This window comes from Heterodontus francisci, chromosome 26, assembly GCF_036365525.1.
Source record: "Heterodontus francisci isolate sHetFra1 chromosome 26, sHetFra1.hap1, whole genome shotgun sequence".
Classification (NCBI taxonomy): domain Eukaryota; kingdom Metazoa; phylum Chordata; class Chondrichthyes; order Heterodontiformes; family Heterodontidae; genus Heterodontus; species Heterodontus francisci.
This window is the reverse complement of record NC_090396.1, coordinates 67644926-67663604: the sequence shown is the minus strand read 5'-3', so window position 1 is coordinate 67663604 and position 18679 is coordinate 67644926. Positions and strand designations below refer to the sequence as shown.

The 18679-nt window shown below is 42.8% G+C and overlaps 1 protein-coding gene across 1 annotated transcript in view; it reads left to right on the top strand.

Annotated features, from left to right (window-relative positions):
• The window catches only part of LOC137384438 (cytoplasmic phosphatidylinositol transfer protein 1-like), a 399346-nt gene that overhangs the window by 211042 nt on the left and 169625 nt on the right, over window positions 1-18679 (top strand). The window contains exon 3 of the mRNA XM_068058497.1: window positions 14661-14809. Coding sequence (XP_067914598.1) covers window positions 14661-14809 — 149 coding nt within the window. The remainder of the gene's footprint in view (window positions 1-14660; window positions 14810-18679) is intronic.

The window sequence follows — 18679 nt, the reverse complement described above, 5'->3', positions numbered from 1 at the left end:
CATTTCAATGGACATCTTGAAAACTACTTGACCTGTTCAAAAACAGAGTAACATAATTGTGCCAATGTGCATGTTTGAATCATTGTTTAGGTACAACTAAAATTAATTTCCTCCAGCACATTTTGTAATTTTTATCTTCTTCCTCCTTACATCTTATCAGGTCAAGCACCTTTCCTTTTTGAGTGCATAAACAATCCACCTGTACTTGTAACACTGTTGCGTTGCTCCTCAGTAGGGTATGAATGTGGCTTGGGGGGTTTGCCCTTTGATTTTTTTCTGCTCCAGAAATATTTTAATGGCCTTACCAGGTTGACCAAAGTAAGTGGAGGCATGTAGATGCTGAGATACTGCTGGAAGCATAACTCACCTCCACACTGTTCAGGAACACATAATGTCTGGCCTTGAACCTTCACAATCTCTTTCCACCTTTGGGTAGAGTATAGGCTCTGCACCGCCAACCTTATAATGCTGGTGATTTGGAGAGAGGGTTAGCAGGAGAAAATTCAGTGAAATCTCAGAGAGTACTTAGCCCTGTGCTTCAATTAAATGTAGCATGACATTCTTCTGGTGAGATTAGGGTCACAGGAGGGGTGGAATTTTGGCAGCGGGCCTCTCCAGACCACTCCTACATCATTGGATAATGGGTGATTATTTTTTAAGGAGTCTGGGTAAAGTATTATAATTTTCAAAGATTCATCACAAAACACCTGTGCTGGGCGTAGGATGAGTAAATTAAGTGTACAACAGCTAATAGTTGTTAAGGAATAAAATAAATTCTGATAAAGATGTCGGAGAATTAAAAAGCAGTATAAATATGTCATTCTGCAAAAGGATTGAAGTTAATAGGGATAAGTATAAACATTGATAATTAAATATTCCAGACAAAGTTTGTAGCTTTAACTTATTTAGGACTATGGGATATCATCCATGGATGCATGCAGTCAGGATTATAAATTATGGCCTAGAAACTCGGCAGTGTCCATTTTTGGGCACCTCACTCGCAGAGTGCTAACTGCTTTCGCTCAAAGGGTTGTGACACGCAATTTTAGGCCTTGGACCTCCTTATCATTTAGAAGGCGCAGCAGTAGGAGTCTACACAGGTTTGTGCACCAATGTTCAGGTAATTGGGTGATTGATCACGAGGGTCTAGTGAATGGCTGGGCTTCGGAAAGCGACTGGGTGGGGCTAAGAGGTTGGGGAGGAACATTGTGGGGATCTGAATCATTGTTGACTGGGCCTCGGAGTGCAATAGGGGCGGTGAGGACTAGGAGGTCAGGCAAGAACATCTCAAGGGTCTGCAGTATTGTTGACTGGGCCTTGGAGTGCGATCAGGGGCATCTGTTAGGTCGAGAAAGAACATCTTGGGATCTGCGGTAATGTTGGCCAGGCCTCGGCGTGCATTTGGGGGTTTGGAGGTTGGGACGAGGGCCGGGGGATGAACGGGGGTGGGGGCGCAGGCGCTGAGATCCAAGTTGGGAGAGAGGTCAGAGATTTCAGGACCAGCAACGGCAATGATTAAGGTGAGTACTAACCTTTTTTCATTCTGTGCTGCTTAGTGTTGTTTTTTCTGGAGGCAATCAATACTGGTATTGGCTGCCTCAGGCACAAGCCAAAGTTGCAAGAGAGCAAAAGTAGGCGTGAGGCCCTTATTTGCCATTAACATGGTGCTGGAGGCAGAAACCCTCAACTCTTTGAAAAGGTACCGAGACCTGCACCTGAAGTGCTGTCACCTGCAAGACTCTGGACCAGTTGCTGGAAGGTGGGATTAGATTGGGCGACTAGTTTTTCAGCCGGCGCAGACACGATGGCTGAATGGCCTCTTTCTGTGTCGTAACTTTTCTATGGTTATATGTTTCTGTGGTACTTTGTCTCCTGCAAAGGCAAATAGATGCAGATAACCTTTCTAAGGAAATGAAAGCTCAAGATTTCTAACTAGGCTGCACGATACATACCAAAAGTTACAGGGCTGAAAATCCAGCTCTGCAGTGTCTGGGTTTTCAGCGCTATGGGTGTGGTTTTGTGTCCAAAATGGGGCCACGCATCCGTGCACAATTCTGACTGAATTCCTACTTCTTACATGGGTAAAGGACGTCTCTTGTTTGACGCTTACCAAACTGGCGTTTGGCATGGTCCGCACCAGAATTGTGCACGGATGCGTAGCCCCATTTTGGACACAAAACGGCACCCATAGCGCTGAAAACCCGGACACTGCAGAGCCAAATTTTCAGCCCTGTAACTTTCTGTATGTATCATGCAGGCTAACTAGAAATCTTGAACTTTCATTTTCTTAGAAAGGTTATCTGCATCTATTTGCCTTTGCAGGAGACAAAGTACCATAGAAACATACAACCATAGAAAAGTTACGACACAAAGAGGCCATTCAGCCACCGTGTCAGCACCAGCTGAAAAACTAGTCGCCCAATCTAATCCCACCTTCCAGCACCTGGTCCACAGTCTTGCAGGTTACAGCACTTCAGGTGCAGGTCCAGGTACCTTTTAAATGAGTTGAGGGTTTCTGCCTCCACCACTGATCTGGGCAGTGAATTCCAGACACCCACCACCCTCTGGGTGAAAATGTTTTTCCTTATGTCCAGTCTAATCCTTCTACCAATCAACTTAAATCTGTGCCCCCTGATAATTGACCTCTCCGCTAGGGGAAACCGGTCCTTCCTGTCCACTCTATCTAGGCCCCTCATAATTTTGTACACCTCAATTAAGTCACTCCACAGCCTCCTCAGTTCTAAGGAAAACAACCCTAGCCTATCCAATCTTTCCTCATAGCTGCAATTTTCAAGCTCTTATAAATCTCCTCTGTACTCTCTCCAGAGCAATTTCGTCCTTCCTGTAATGTGGTGACCAGAACTGCGTGCAGTACTCCAGCTGTGGCCTAACCAGTGTTTTATATAATTCCAGCAATACATCCCTGCTTTTGTATTCTATACCTTGGCCAATAAAGGAAAGCATTCCACATGCCTTCTTCACCACTTTATCTACCTGTCCTGCCGCCTTCAGGGACCTGTGGACATGCACTCCAAGGTCTCTCACTTCCTCTACCCCTCTCAATATCCTCCCATTTATTGTGAATTCCCTTGCTTTGTTTGCCCTCCCCAAATGCATTACCTCACACTTCTCCCAATTGAATTCCATTTGCCACTTTTCCACCCACTCAACCAAACCATTGATACCATCCTGGAGTCTACAGCTATTCTCTTCACTATCAACTACACGGCCAATTTTTGTGTCATCAGCAAATTTTCCAATCATGCCTCCAACATTTAAGTCCAAACCATTAATATATACCACAAGGGTCCCAGCACTGAGCCTACTCTCAATCATCAGTAAAGTGATGGAAGGTGTCATCAACAGTGCCATCAAGCGGCACTTGCTTAGCAATAATCTGCTCAGTGACGCTCAGTTTGGGTTCCACCAGGGCCACTCAGCTCCTGACCTCATTACAACCTTGGTTCAAACATGGACAAAAGAGCTGAACTCAAGAGATGAGGTGAGAGTGACTGCCCTTGACATCAAGGCAGCATTTGACCGAGTATGGCATCAAGGAGCCCTAGCAAAACTGAGGTCAGTGGGAATCAGGGGGAAACCCTCCGCTGGCTGGAGTCATACCTAGCGTAAAGGAAGATGGTTGTGGTTGTTGGAGGTCAATCATCTAAGCTCCAGGACATCACTGCAGGAGTTCCTTAGGGTAGTGTCCTGGGCACAACCATCTTCAGCTGCTTCATCAATGACCTTCCTTCAATCATAAGGTCAGAAGTGGGGATGTTTGCTGATGATTGCACAATGTTCAGCACCATTCGTGACTCCTCAGATACTGAAGTAGTCCGTGTAGAAATGCAGCAAGACCTGGACAACATCCAGGCTTGGGCTGATAAGTGGCAAGTAACATTCGCGCCACACAAGTGCCAGGCAATGACCATCTCCAACAAGAGAGAATCTAACCATCTCCCCTTGACATTCAACAGCATTACCATCGCTGAATCCCCCATCTACATCCTAGGGGCTACCATTGACCAGAGACTGAACTGGAGTAGCCATATAAATACCGTGGCTACAAGAGCAGGTCAGAGGCTAGGAATCCTGAGGCGAGTAACTCACCTCCTGACTCCCCAAAGCCTGTCCACCATCTACAAGGCACAAGTCAGGAGTGTGATGGAATACTCTGCACTTGCCTGGATGGGTGCAGCTCCAACAACACTCAAGAAGCTCAACGCCATCCAGGACAAAGCAGCCCACTTGATTGGCACCCCATCTACAAACATTCACTCCCTCCACCACCGACGCACAGTGGCAGCAGTGTGTACCATCTACAAGATGCACTGCAACAATGCACCAAAGCTCCTCAGACAGCACCTTCCAAACCCGCGACCTGTACCAACTAGAAAGACAAGGGCAGCAAATACATGGGAACACCACCACCTGCAAGTTCCCCTCCAAGTCACACACCATCCTGACTTGGAACTATATCGCCGTTCCTTCACTGTCGCTGTGTCAAAATCCTGGAACTCCCTCCCTAACAGCACTGTGGGTATACCTACCCCAAATGGACTGCAGCAGTTCAAGAAGGCAGCTCACCACCACCTTCTCAAGGACAATTAGGGATGGGCAATAAATGCTGGCCTGGCCAGCATCGCCCACATCCCATGAATTAATTTTTTAAAAAGCACCACCGGAAACTGCTTTCCATTCGCAAAAACATCCGTCGACCACTACCCTTTGTTTCCTCTCACTGAGCCAATTTTGATTCATCCTGCCACATTCCCCTGTATCCCATGGACTTTCTGACCAGTCTGCCATGTGCGACCTTGTCAAATGTCTTACTAAAATCCATGTAGACCACATCCACTGCACTACCCTCAACGATCATCCTTGTTACTTCCTCAAAAAACTCAATCAAGTTAGTCGGACATGACCTTCCCTTAACAAATCCATGCTGACTGTCTCTGATTAATCCATGCCTTTCTAAGTGGCAATTTATCCTGTTCCTCCGAATTAATTCTCATAATTTACCCCCCACTGAGGTCAGACTGACCAGTCTATAATTATTTGGTCGATCCCTCGCACCCTTTTTAAACAATGGTATAACATTGGCAGACCTCCAATCCTCTGGCACCTCGCCCGTATCCAGTGAGGATTTGAAGATGATCCTCAGAGCATCCCCTATTTCCTCCCTGGCTTCCTTTAACAACATGGCATGCAATCCATCCAGTCCTGGTGATTTACCCACTTTCAAGGATGTCAGACCCTCTAGTACTTCCTCTCTCATTCTGCTAATCATGTCTGATATTTCACTCCTCCTCTTTAACTACAATGTCTACATCAACCCTCTCCTTTGTGAAGACAGAGACAAAGTACTCATTAAGAACCCTGCCCACATCTTCTGCATCCATGTGCAAGTTCCCTTGTACATCTCTGAAAGGCCCTACCCTTTCCTTAGTTATCCTCTTGCTCTTAATGCACTGATAAAACATCTTTGGGTTTTCCTTGATTTTACCTGCCAATAATTTTTCATGTCCTCTCTTTGCTTTTCTAATTTCCTTTTTTACTTCACCCCTACACTTTCTGTACTCCTCTCGGCTTTCTAAAGTATTATGTTTTTTGTGATTATCATAAGCTTTCTTTTTCTGTTTTAATTTACCCTGTAAGCTTCTAGATAACCAGGGGGCTTTAGATTTGGCCGTACCACCTATATTTTTGTGGGGACATGCCTACACTGTGCCTGTTGAATCTCGCTTTTGAATGCCTCCCACTTACCACTGATTTTCCTTCAAGTAGCTGTATCCAGTCTACTTTCTCCAGATCACCTCTCAGTTTCGTAAAATTTGCCTTCCCCCAATTTAAAACATTTACTCCTGTTCTATCCTTGTCCTTTTCCAAAATCATGCTAAATCTAACATTAATGTGGTCACTGTATCCAAAATGGTCACCCACTGCTACTTCATCCACTTGCCCAGCTTCATTTTCTAAGACTAAATCTAGAATTGCTCTCCCTCTCGTTGGGTTTGTTACATGCTGGCTAAAAAAGTTCTCTTGAATGCAGTTCAAGAATTTTGTGCCCTCTGTGCCCTTCACACTGCTTGTATCCCTGTTGATATTCAGGTAGTTGGGATAGTTCCCTTCTGCTTGTATGCCTTAATTAATTATAAGGTAGCTACATAAATTTTAATTTTAAGTTTTTTTTCTAATTTGTAGCTATTTACACACGTACTCTAACAGTAGTGTACTAACCCAGCTATTCACGGATACTCCCTAACAGCAGTTACTCACCAACCAATCACCTTACAATTTTCCTGTGATGTCACTGCTCACTTTACTTTAAACTCAGGCACAGCTGGCCTCCTTTCAGCTGCCCTCCTGGAAAGTAAGTGCTGTAGGCTGTGATTCTTGGACTTTATTTAACTGCTCCCTGTTCCTCTCCTGGATGATAAATGCTGAAAAATTAACCACATTGATGTGGGTGTTGAGTCACATGTAGGCCAGAACAGACCAGGTAAGGATGGCAGATTTCCCTTCCCTGAAGGGGATTAGTGAACCAGATGTGTTTTTACATCAATCAATGATAGTTTCCTGTCACCATTACTGAGACTAGCTTTTTAAAATTTAAGATTTGTATTAATTAATTGAATTTAAATTCCACTATCTGCTATGGTGGGATTTGAAACTGTGTCCCCAGGACATTAGCCTGGGCTTCTGGATTATTAGTTCAGTGACATTACCACTACGCCACCATCTCCCCAGTAAGTAAGTTGATGAAGGGCCACAATAGTACAAAATATCCATGATCTGCTGGAAGAAGTGCACTCAATGGGTTTTTTTCATTCTATAATTTGATATGTTCTTTTGAGAAGAAAACTAACGTATTAAATAAAAAATTTGATTCAAGTTTTCTCAGCAAAGGCAATCAGAAAGACAGCACTATTGAATGCAATGGTTGCAAAAGGGTATTGATTATAATATAATTTATTCATGATATTAAAAAATGAAGTATGAATAATTTGGATAATAGCATTATAGTGATTAACGTAATGTTTTAAAAATCCAATAATCTATGAATTATAGAAAAAGTGATGCCTGGGCACATAAGCATTTGTATTAATAGTTTATAAAATGCCATATTTAAAATCATCCTTGCTGGCTTCCTCCACAAGTTGCTTAACCTGCAAAATGTTTTCTTGGCCTCGGATGAAAGCTAAATCTTAATGACAGGCAGGGTTAAAGCAGCAAGACTACAGTAAAGTATTCAGTTTTTAAAAAAAAAATAATTTTTTAGTTTTATATGAAGTACTTAATGTATGCTATGGGAATATTTATCCTTGTTGAGTGAGGTTTAAGGGCCCAGTAGATATGAACTACATGCTGATTTGTGGCCATCATTTGATACCAGTTTCAACAATTTTGAAGATTTTGTATGTCGGAACTTCTTCATTGATCTTCCCTTTTGAAGGCCTTTCTATCATCATCTGCCATAACCTGGGAAAAAGGGTGAGACAGAAACCCAACCCCTTGGCTTCTGTCAGTGTCACTCCATGATCAGATATATGAAATTTTACAGGTCAAATATGGGCAAGGAATCCTCCTGCTGATTGCCACCTACCATGCACCGCCCCCCCCTCTCCCCCCACCCCCCCCCCTCCCTTGTCCTCGGCTGATGAATCAGTGTTTCTCCATGTTGAACATCAATTGGAAGAAGCACTATGGGTAGCAAGGGCACTGAATGTACTCTGGGTGAGGACTTCAATGTCCATCACCAAGAGTTGCTCAGTAGCACCACTACTGACTGAGCTGGCCAAGTCCTAAAGGACATAGCTGCTAGCCTGGGTCTGCAGCAGGTGGTGAGGGAACCAACAAGAGGGGAAAAAGCTACTTAACTTCGTCCTCACCAATCTACTGGTTACAACAAAGAACAAAGAACAGTACAGCACAGGAACAGGCCATTCGGCCCTCCAAGCCTGCGCCGATCTTGATGCCTGCCTAAACTAAAACCTTCTGCACTTCCGGGGTCTGTATCCCTCTATTCCCATCCTACTCATGTATTTGTCAAGATGCCTCTTAAACGTCTCTCTGGTACCTGCTTCCAACACCTCCCCCGGCAACAAGTTCCAGGCACTCACCACCCTCTGTGTAAAGAACTTGCCTCGCACATCCCCTCTAAACTTTGCCCCTCTCACCTTAAACCTATGTCCCCCAGTAACTGACTCTTCCACCCTGGGAAAAAGCTTCTGACTATCCACTCTGTCCATGCCACTTATAACTTTGTAAACCTCTATCATGTCGCCCCTCCACCTCCGTCGTTCCAGTGAAAACAATCCGAGTTTATCCAACCCCTCCTCATAGCTAATGCCCTCCAGACCAGGCAACATCCTGGTAAACCTCTTCTGTACCCTCTCCAAAGCCTCCACGTCCTTCTGGTAGTGTGGCGACCAGAATTGCACGCAATATTCTAAGTGTGGCCTAACTAAAGTTCTGTACAGCTGCAGCTGTACAGTTACAGGTGCATCTGTCCATGACAGTATTGGTAGGAGACACCATCGCACAGACCTTGTGGAGAATGTCCTGTTTTCATGATGGAGGGTATCTTCAACATGTGTGGCACGACCACCGTGCTAAATGGGTAGATTTCGAACAGATCTAGCAACTCAAAACTGGGCATCCATGATGCGCTGTGGGCCATCAGCAGCAGCAGAATATTTTTCAACCACAATCTGTAACCTCATGGCCTGGCATAACCCCATTCTACCATTACCATCAAGCCAGGGGAACAATCCTGGTTTAATGAAGAATGCAGGAGGGCATACCAGGAGCAGCACCAGGCATACCTACAAATGAGGTGTCAGCCTGGTGAAGCTACAATAGAGGACTATTTACATGCTAAACAGTGGAAGCAGCTTGCAATAGACAGGGCTAAATGATCCCACAACCAATGGATCAGATCTAAGCTCTGCAGTCCTGCCACATCCAGTCGTAAATGATGGTGGACAATTAAACAACTGACAGGAGGAGGAGGCTCCACAAATATCCCCATCCTCAACAATGGGGGAGCCCAGCACATCAGTGCAAAAGCCAGGGCTAAAGTCTTTATGACCATATTCAGCCAGAAGTGCTGAGTGGATGATCCATTGCAACCTCCTCCTGTGGTCCCCAGCGTTAGAGATGCCAGTCTTCAGCCTATCCGATTCACTCCACGTAATATCAAGAAATAGCTGAAGGCACTGGATACTGCAAAGGCTATGGGCCCTGACAACATTCTGGCAATAGTACTGAAGACTTGTGCTCCAGAACTAGCCGCACCCCTAGCCAAGCTGTTCCAGTACAGCTACAGCACTGGCATCTACCTGGCAATGTGGAAAATTGCCCAGGTATGGTCTGTACACAAAAAGCAGGACAAATCCAACCCAGCCAAGTATTGCCCCATCACTCTACTCTCAATCATCAGCAAAGTGATGGAAGGTGTCGTTGACAGCACCTGATCAGCAATAACATACTGAGTTTGGGTTCCGCCAGGGCCACTCAGCTACTGACCTCATTAGAGTCTTGATCTAAACATGGACAAAAGCGCTGAACTCCAGAGATGAGGTGAGAGTGACGGCCCTTGACATCAAGGCAGCATTTGATCAAGTATGGCATCAAGGAGCCCGAGCATAACTGGAGTCAATGGGGATCAGGGGGAAAACTCTCCACTTACTGGAGTCATACCTGGCACAAGGGAAGATGGTTGTGGTTGTTGGAGGTCAAACATCTCAGTCCCAGGGCATCACTGCAGGAGTTCCTCAGGGTGGTGTCCTAGGCCCAACCATCTTCAGATGATAGCATCAATGACCTTCCCTCCATGATAAGGTCAGAAGCGGGGATGTTTGCTGATGATTGTACAATGTTCAACACCATTTGCAGGACATTGGTGAGACCACATCTTGAATACTGTGTGCAGTTTTGGTCTCCTTAATTATGGAAGGATGTAAATGCTTTGGAGGTGGTTCAGAGGAGGTTTACTAGATTGATAACTGGAATGAGCGGGTTGTCTTATGAGGAAAGGTTGGACAGACTGGGCTTGTTTTCACTCTGGTTTCAAAGGGTGAGGGGAGACGATTGAAGTTTATAAAGATGCTAAATGATCTTGACAAAGTGGATGTGGCGAGGATGTTTTCTTTTGCGGGTGGGTCCAGAACTAGGGGGCACTGTTTTAAAATTGGGGGGCACCTTTTTAGGACAGATGAGTTGACATTTTTTCTCTGAGGGTTGTGCGACTTTGGAACTCTCTGCCTCAGAAGGTGGTGGAGGCAGGAACATTAAATATTTTTAAGGTGGAGGTAAATAGAGTTTTGTTAGGCAAGGGAATCAAGGGGTATCGGGGATAGATGGGAGTGTGGAATTCGTAACACAACCAAATCAGCCATGATCTTATTGAATGGCGGAGCAGGCTCGAGGGGCCGAATGGCCTACTTCTGTGCCTAATTCATATGTTCGTATTTGTGACTCCTCAGATACTGAATCAGTCCATGTCAGATGCAGCAAGACCTGGACTATATCCAGGTTTGGGCTGATAAGTGGCAATTTACATTCGTGCCATACAAGTGCCAGGCAATGACAATCTCCAACAAGAGAGAATCTAACCATCTCCCCTTGATGTTCAATGGCATTACCTTCACTGAATCCCCCACTATCAACATCCTAGGGGTTACCATTGACTGGAAACTGAACTGGACCAGCCACATAAATACCGTGGCTACAAGAGCAGGTCAGAGGCTGGGAATTTTGCGATGAGTAACTCACCTGCTGTCTCCCCAATGCCTGTCCACTATCTACAAGGCACAAGTCAGGAGTGTGATGGAATGCTGTCCACTTGCCTGGATGGGTGCAGCTCCAACAACACTCAAGAAGCTCGACACCATCCAGGACAAAGCAGTTCGCTTGATTGGCACCCCATCCACCACTTTCATCATTCACTCCCATCGCCACTGACGCACAGTGGCAGTAGTGTGTATCATCTACATGATGCACTACAGTAACTCACCAAAGCTCCTTCGACAGCACCTTCCAAACCCAAGACCTCTGCCATCTAGAAGGACAAGAGCAGCAGATGCATGAGAACACCATCACCTGCGAGTTCCCCTCCAAGCCACACACCATCCTGACTTGGAACTATATCTTCGTTCCTTCACTGTCACTGGGTCAAAATCCTGCAACTCCCTTCCTTACAGCACTCTTGGTGTACCTATACCCCAAGGACTGCAGCAGTTCAAGAAGGCAGCTCGCCACCACCTTCTCAAGGGCAATTGGGGATGGGCAATAAATGCTGGCCTTGTCAACAATGCCCACATCCCACAAACAAATTTAGAAAAGAAGGCGTGACCTACCTCGGTTTGTCCACTGAATTTATTTTATACATTATTCCTTCAGCTGTCCCTTTCGTTGTTAAATTGTCATTTTCTACCATGATCAAATACAATGTGTTACTCGCCATTCAATTTTACTGATTGTACTCAGCGACTTGAAAGGTGGTGCATTTAAGGGTATCATGGTAGTACTCAGGTTTGTTTTGTTTGTTTCATTATTATAGAAATATTTGTATGCTGACTTAAATACAAACATGGTATTGCAGTGTGCTAAGTGCAAAATAGTTTGATAAGCCAGAAGACTTAGGAATACTGTTTTGGAAACCTTCCTGTTCAGCAAACTAAAGCTGCATGTACAAGTATTAACCGTAGTGAAAGTAGAGTTTAGCTCCTTCAGTCCAGTCGGATATAAGCTCCTATAAAGCGAGGCATCTGAAGAAGCCAACAAGCTGGTATATTTAAGGGAACTAAGCGGCAGTAGCAGCACCAGTACCAAGTTGCACTTTTAGATCACTTTTAACATACGAAATATCCCAGGACTCTTTGAGTACAGCTGAGATACTTTTCCAAAGAAAGGAACAAATAGTCGAAAGGCAAAAGATCCAATCCATTCAACACTGTCACACAACACAATATAGTAGATATTGGGAATTCAGGAGCGTGAGGAATTACTGTGGTTCTTCTAAAATTCTTACTTCCACTTATTAATTATGGTGCTGCTTCTTAAATCATGCTAGTGTAATTGGCATAATAGTGCTTAATTTCAATTAAGTCGACTATTTTTGTACTCCTTGGGGGCCATTAACAGTATTTAAAATTTGAAATATCTGCAACCATGAAATTTAGATTGAAAACATTTCCAAGTACTTCTGATAAATGTTTGAAAATGCTATTGCAAAAACTGATGTGGAGTCTGTTGATGCCTGGATGTTACCCTAACATATTTTCTTCACATATTGTCACTCTGTGGTTTTATATCAGAAACTCTGACTATCAATTTAAAATCCTCTATTACCTAACTGATGTACTGACCGAACCTTCCATGAAGACAGAACTGGAGGCATTTGTTTGCCATGGTAACAGAAACCAAAAACAACTGCATTTCAGGTAGAATTTCACTGATATATACTGGAGTCTGAGAGGGCTGCTGTTGAACCCTCGGCTTTTAAGTCCCAGTTATTTCTTAGAAATTCCTAAATGTGCAAAGAATGCTGCAGCGTGAAAGATTGGATTTGACTTTTGTATGATAAATGAACCTTGGCAGAAATACAACAGAGCACAAATTCTCTTTCCTGATAAGTTACAGCCCAATTGGATGCTGACAGAAGTTTACTGTCTTCAACGTGCACAGTTCATTTAAAATATGAAGAAGCTCTCAATGTGAATGCTGTGAAACAGAATTAGAGAATTATGTAAAACCATGAAGAACATCTTTAAATACTTGACATTCTTAGACTAAACATATACATGACAAAGAAAATCCTTAGCAACGCACTCATCTCTTCTCATTTTGCAGTGACTTCTCATTGCCTTGCCTCGCAGTGCCCATCTCCCCTTGGTTATCTACATTATAGTGACTACTTCCCCTTTTGAATGTCACAGTGCCTATTTCCCTCACATTAGTGTCTGATTCCCCTTTATAACCTGCATTCTGAAATCATCTCACCTTGTTTACATATGTCAAGAAGACTGTCTCATCGATCTACGTGAAAGGGAACAGCTCAGTTATATACATCATTGTATATGAACCTGAGAGCCCAAAGACCAAAATATGATAGTAGTAGTATGTGGTATGAACTTATATGCAGGAGCACAAGATATGAACTGCTGCTACAAACCTCAATAAATCCGAAAAGCACAATAGAATGGAAGATCATATCCAACACACACAATCTGGAAATTAGTCGTTTCAGTTTATCAGCTGCTTTTGAATCATTTTTGTTTGAATTTTGATGGAGTAATGACCCATCAGTCTCTTAAAGAGCTAAATCTTTTTTCTTATTAGTACTGGTGCAGTGAGTTGGTGAACTTATTAACTGCATCATGGAGTGAGAGGACATGGTGTCAATCTCATCCAGGTGTGAGGAAATAGGAAGTGATGAGCAGTGTCCCTACAAGAACGGTGGGAAAACTTAGCATGAGAATCACAATGACCTGCCATCACACTAACGGCACGCGGTTATGGATCATTATAGGTAAAGACATAGGAAGCAGTTTTCAACTAAGGAATGTTTGTTTCTTGCCTGAAAACCGATTCGGCAGTTGAAACTTGGGTGGGTTGGTGGTGGGGAGGCAGCCACAGCTGCCCCTTGGATGCCCAAGACCCATCTAATACAATTTTCAGGCAGGCTTGTAAATGAGGAAACACCCATGTTCTGCCATTACCATAAGACTGGACTACTTTCAAGACTGCAGTGAACGTTATCAGAGGAAGTGATATTGAGGAGCAAGTAATATTACACACCATACCCATCCAAAAGAAGTGGGAGGCTGTTCAAATAATATAAATTGGGTTTCTACACCTTTGCAGGACCCCAGTTGCAATTTCAAAATACTAATGAGTGGAGCATGTACCATGAATATATGCCCATCTGTAGTCTGTGGTGAGCAGCCTAATTGGCAAAGATGTACACACTCCAGAAAAGGGCCGCAACTTTTTTTCTAACTTTATTTTTCTGGTACCAGGAGGAGCAGTATGTCTCCTTGCTGGCCCCACAAAAATACTGCAGCCTGCTGCTGGCCTGCGTTTGACCCTCTGAGAGCAGCTACCCTGAGATGCCCAGCCCCCAAAACCACCCAGCTGGCTCGCTCATGATTTCCCACCCTCTCAAGATTTCCCACACTCAAAACTTGAGTTGCAGCAGTGTGCTCATTAGATGCCTGCAATTTTGTTGGCTGCAATCAAATAAGGATCAAATGAACCTGAAGATATTTTGGGTTTCCCGACATCGGCTTTTGGGTGAGCGGTGCAGCCGCTCTTCTGACCTTGCACCCATTTCAGGCAGATGTTGAAGATTCCTCACATTGGTCAGGCTGCCTAAGTATTCGCTCAACTGAGGAATAATGGTTAGAATAGATCAAGAAATGGAATAATGTCTGATTGCTTTACTTGCTTTTTCTTGAAAATCGGATGTGTATAAGAGGGGGCTCCTTCACTATCGCTTGTTTAACACCCAATACTAAAATTACCCCTGTGGAATTTTGTCAAATAGACTGACTTCATTTTTTTTAGTGTTTGACATACTTGATATTTCTCTGCCCACTTCCACCATAGCAACTTACTCTGTTGGTTGAATAAACTTCTTTGTTTTATTCCAGTACAGAATTGGACAGCTGTACATGATCAGCAAGCACAGCCATGAGCAGAGTGACAGAGGAGAGGGTGTGGAGGTGGTGCAGAACGAGCCTTATGAGGACCCTATTCATGGCAAGGGCCAGTATACAGAAAAGAGAGTTTACCTCAACAGGTAAATTCAGATTGTGATATTGTGATTTAAAATTGTTATCTGTAGCCTGCTGTTAAGTCATAATATCTATACGTATTTTATAATTAATTCAAAATACTATGGCATTTCATGTTTTATAACTCTTGTCTCTCCCATTACTTATTGGAACAAAATAGTAATTAATTCCATTGTAATACTTGTGGAAATGAAAACTATATTACATGGAAAGTATTTCATTTTAAAGTACAAATATGAGGACTCCTATAGATGCTTGTAAGAGAATGGTAAATCAGAACTGAGAATTGGTAGGGACTGTACTGAACTCATATGTTGGATGCAAGCTCAGGTCTATTCTCACTGATTCTCAACTTATTTTATTCTATTCCATTGGTTTTGTTTTGTAGCCATGTTATAAACTACCTTCTGGTTGAAAGGGCAAGCAAGTGACTTGCCAACAATTACCTGCCAATGCTACACTGAAACAAGTTGTTAAGTTGCCTGTGATCGTGGGCCTAGGTGATTTAAAGACTAATTTTTCTTCCTTCCATTTTCATGAGTCTTTGGCCTACATTCTACATCTCTGAATTAGCACAACCAAAGTTGGGAACGTGAAATATGGAGAGTGGATGAGTGTTGTGTCCCATTTTACCTTGGTGTAACAAGTTGGTACAGAAATCTGCAGCATCACCAATAATTTTCCATTTTCTTCCTGGTATATTATTTATGATGTTTACTTACATTCTTACCATGACAGTATCTGTCTCCATTGTTGTCATCTAGCCCTTCCTGCAGACAAATCTTAAACATGTACGGAAATAGATTCAACCTCCTGTTCTCATGCAATGATTCTAATCTGAGTGAACTACTAGCTACCCAATCACTGTTTTTAATCATGGCAGTAAAGTATTGTTAGATTTTTAAAGCATGACTATATTCAGATCAATGGCGGAACAGGCTCAAGGGGTCGACTCCTGTTCCCGCGTTCCAGAGGCCAGATTATTGGACATCTGTGCTCTTTTGCATTCTTTAATTGGTCCAACATACTATAGCTCCCAAGGGTAACCATTTTCTTCTTGGAACATTTTGTAGAAGTATATTGGGTGGGAGGAGATGTCATTTACACATTTTGCAGCCATCCTGAGGTGACAAATTCCTGGAAAAGATTAGTGTTGTTAAGAATCATTCTAAAGAGCCATTTAAATGTATTGTGCATCTCAGTCCTTTAAAATAGTTTAAATTAAGGTGATTGCAGTCTTTCAAATTGTAGGAATAGCAAATGTCACCACTAAACTGAAATGAATTTCAAGGAAATGTCCACTGAAAGGACTGATGTGACTGGACCAACTGTAGTGTATGATTGAGATAGCCGTTTAATTGCAGCATTAATTTTTGCTGGCCATCCTGCATATCTTCCTTCATGGGGTCTCTATCCTGCTGCTGACTCCTGACTTAAAAACAATTAGATTTCACAACTCTGCTCTTAAATGCGGTGGCAGGGAGGATTATTATTCAAAGAAAATAAGATGATTGCAGTGCTTTCTTGGTTTTGATAACTACAGCAAGGTGCAAGAGACTGTACAGCTGTAAATAAGTATGTCTGATATATATATGATTAATTGGATTTCTTGTCTGCAGCATTCAGTATTTACACAGCAAGAAAGGTAGGAAAAAAGAAAAATCTTCATGTATGTTTCACCAAACATTTTCTGTCATAGCATTGTATTTGATACACCCTCCAGCAGTAAAATGTTGACGTAAAAGGTTGTATAAGAAAAATGACTTCCGAATGAGTACATTAAGCATTTTTAAAATCAAGCTATGTATATTTCAGTCACTTCTTTCAAAGCTTGACTATCAAATGCCTCTTCCTTGATGTAATACATTTTCAACAAATTTAATTTGCTTTTTTCTTGGACAAGAAAACAGTGCATTGATCTATTAATACATTACAATTGGCAGGCTTTGTGGATTCAGCATGTGTCATAGTGGCTGATAATGCTGTCTGTGGTGCCCAAAGCACAACTGTGTGAGGTAACCATGCACAGTGCTTGATCAGTCACTGAGGCCTACACAGCACACAATGTCCCATCATGTAGTTCATGAGCACCATCAATTGCACTGTGCACAGGGCCCATTAAGGCTCCTGTTCCTATTCAAGTTAGGGAAAAGCCCATACTGCACCTGAGTGGCCTATGCAAAAATGTAAGGACTGAATGGCCCTTTGCTCTGTATAGAACCCTTTGTTTCAGGACCTCTGCAACAGTGAATCTTCAACAGTGAATCTGTGAATCCCCAGATTTGGGCCACTGCTAGCATTACTAGCAGTAGTGGGGGGAACAGAATCAGAAGCAGTGTCTTAATATACAGTCGGCATTAGTAGAGGATGTTGGGGTGGAGGAAAGACATAAAATATTTGAATTAAAGTATTGCTTTCTTCTAAAATAAGAACAAGTGTTTGTATAACAATTCATGTTTTACTCTATAAACTGATACTTACAGCAACACAACATACTCTTCTAACGCTACTGCTGATTTTAATTACTCCTGGCTCTCTGAAGTCAATAATAAGATTTCTAAACTTAGCAGAAATGTAAACCTTCTTCTGAAGGGAAGTGGAATATATCCTGACATATTTGGATGTTCGTGTTGTCTCAGACACATAGAAAAGAAGCAGTACTTTGTTTCAGAAAGAAATCTCATTGAGAGAAAACTCAGGAAAAAATGAAAGCAAAATACTGCGGATGCTGGAAATCTGAAACAAAAACAAGAAATGCTGGATTCACTCAGCAGGTCTGGCAGCATCTGTGGAAAGAGAAGCAGAGTTAACGTTTCGGGTCAGTGACCCTTCTTCGGAACTGCAGGGTTTGGCTGGGAGGAAATGACATTCTGAATGGCCACAAGGCTTCTATATCTGTGGCTTGCCATAGTTCTGAAAAGTGACAAAGTATTCCACTCAGATGTGATTCAAGAAATTACTCACTTTCAGAAAGCAGGTTCCCCCGCAGCACCCAACATGCTCTGCGTGTTGCTCTGATGCAAATATGTCCATTGCTTGCAATGAATAACCTCTTTATTATTGTCAAGTCTCATTGAGAGCAGCAGAGCTCGCCTGGCTTGGAATGGTGACAGCAAAAGGTGACGCTGATATTGTTACCTTTTCTCTAATGTAGTAAATGGCAGCAAGCTGTAAAGTCACAACTTTCTATTTCACAATATCACAGATTTATTGTGGATGAAGTTCAATTGAAAGAATCTAAAATCGTCCCATGGTAGTATCCCGTTGTTTCTCAAATGATGCCAGGGTTTTCACCTCCACTGCTCGATCTGGAGATCCATACCATGTGTTCGACATGGAAGTATTTTCTGATCTCAGTTCAAAAATTAACTTTTACTAATTTACATCTGCTTTTACTCCTGCAATTTAATTTAACATAATATTCTGGATTTAATTGCTTGGTAGTACAGAACTTGAGTAATGCTGAAAAAAGAGACATGCTGTCGAAGTTTTTCGTCTTGAAGAAAAAATTAACTTGTCCAGGTATTGCTCCTTTTTTGAATTAAATAAAAGCATGGGGATAATACTTCCCAGGTGCATTCTCCATGGCAACACTTCAACCAATCAGAGTTGACTTGCCAGCCAAGCAGCACCCTTTTCTCACAGTATAAATCGTTGCTTCCTTTGAAATTTGGCATTCTTGCAGCTGTCCTGATGAGTGCAAGACGAAAATCTTTGATAGTATGTCTCTTTTTTCAGCAATATTATGGATTTACTTCTTCCATTCCTTTAACAGTCATATATGCATCTATAAGATCACTGTTCAGACATCTCCTTAGTCAGCTGAACAACGCAAGTTTCTGTAATCTTTTCTAATAACTAGGACCCCGGCACTA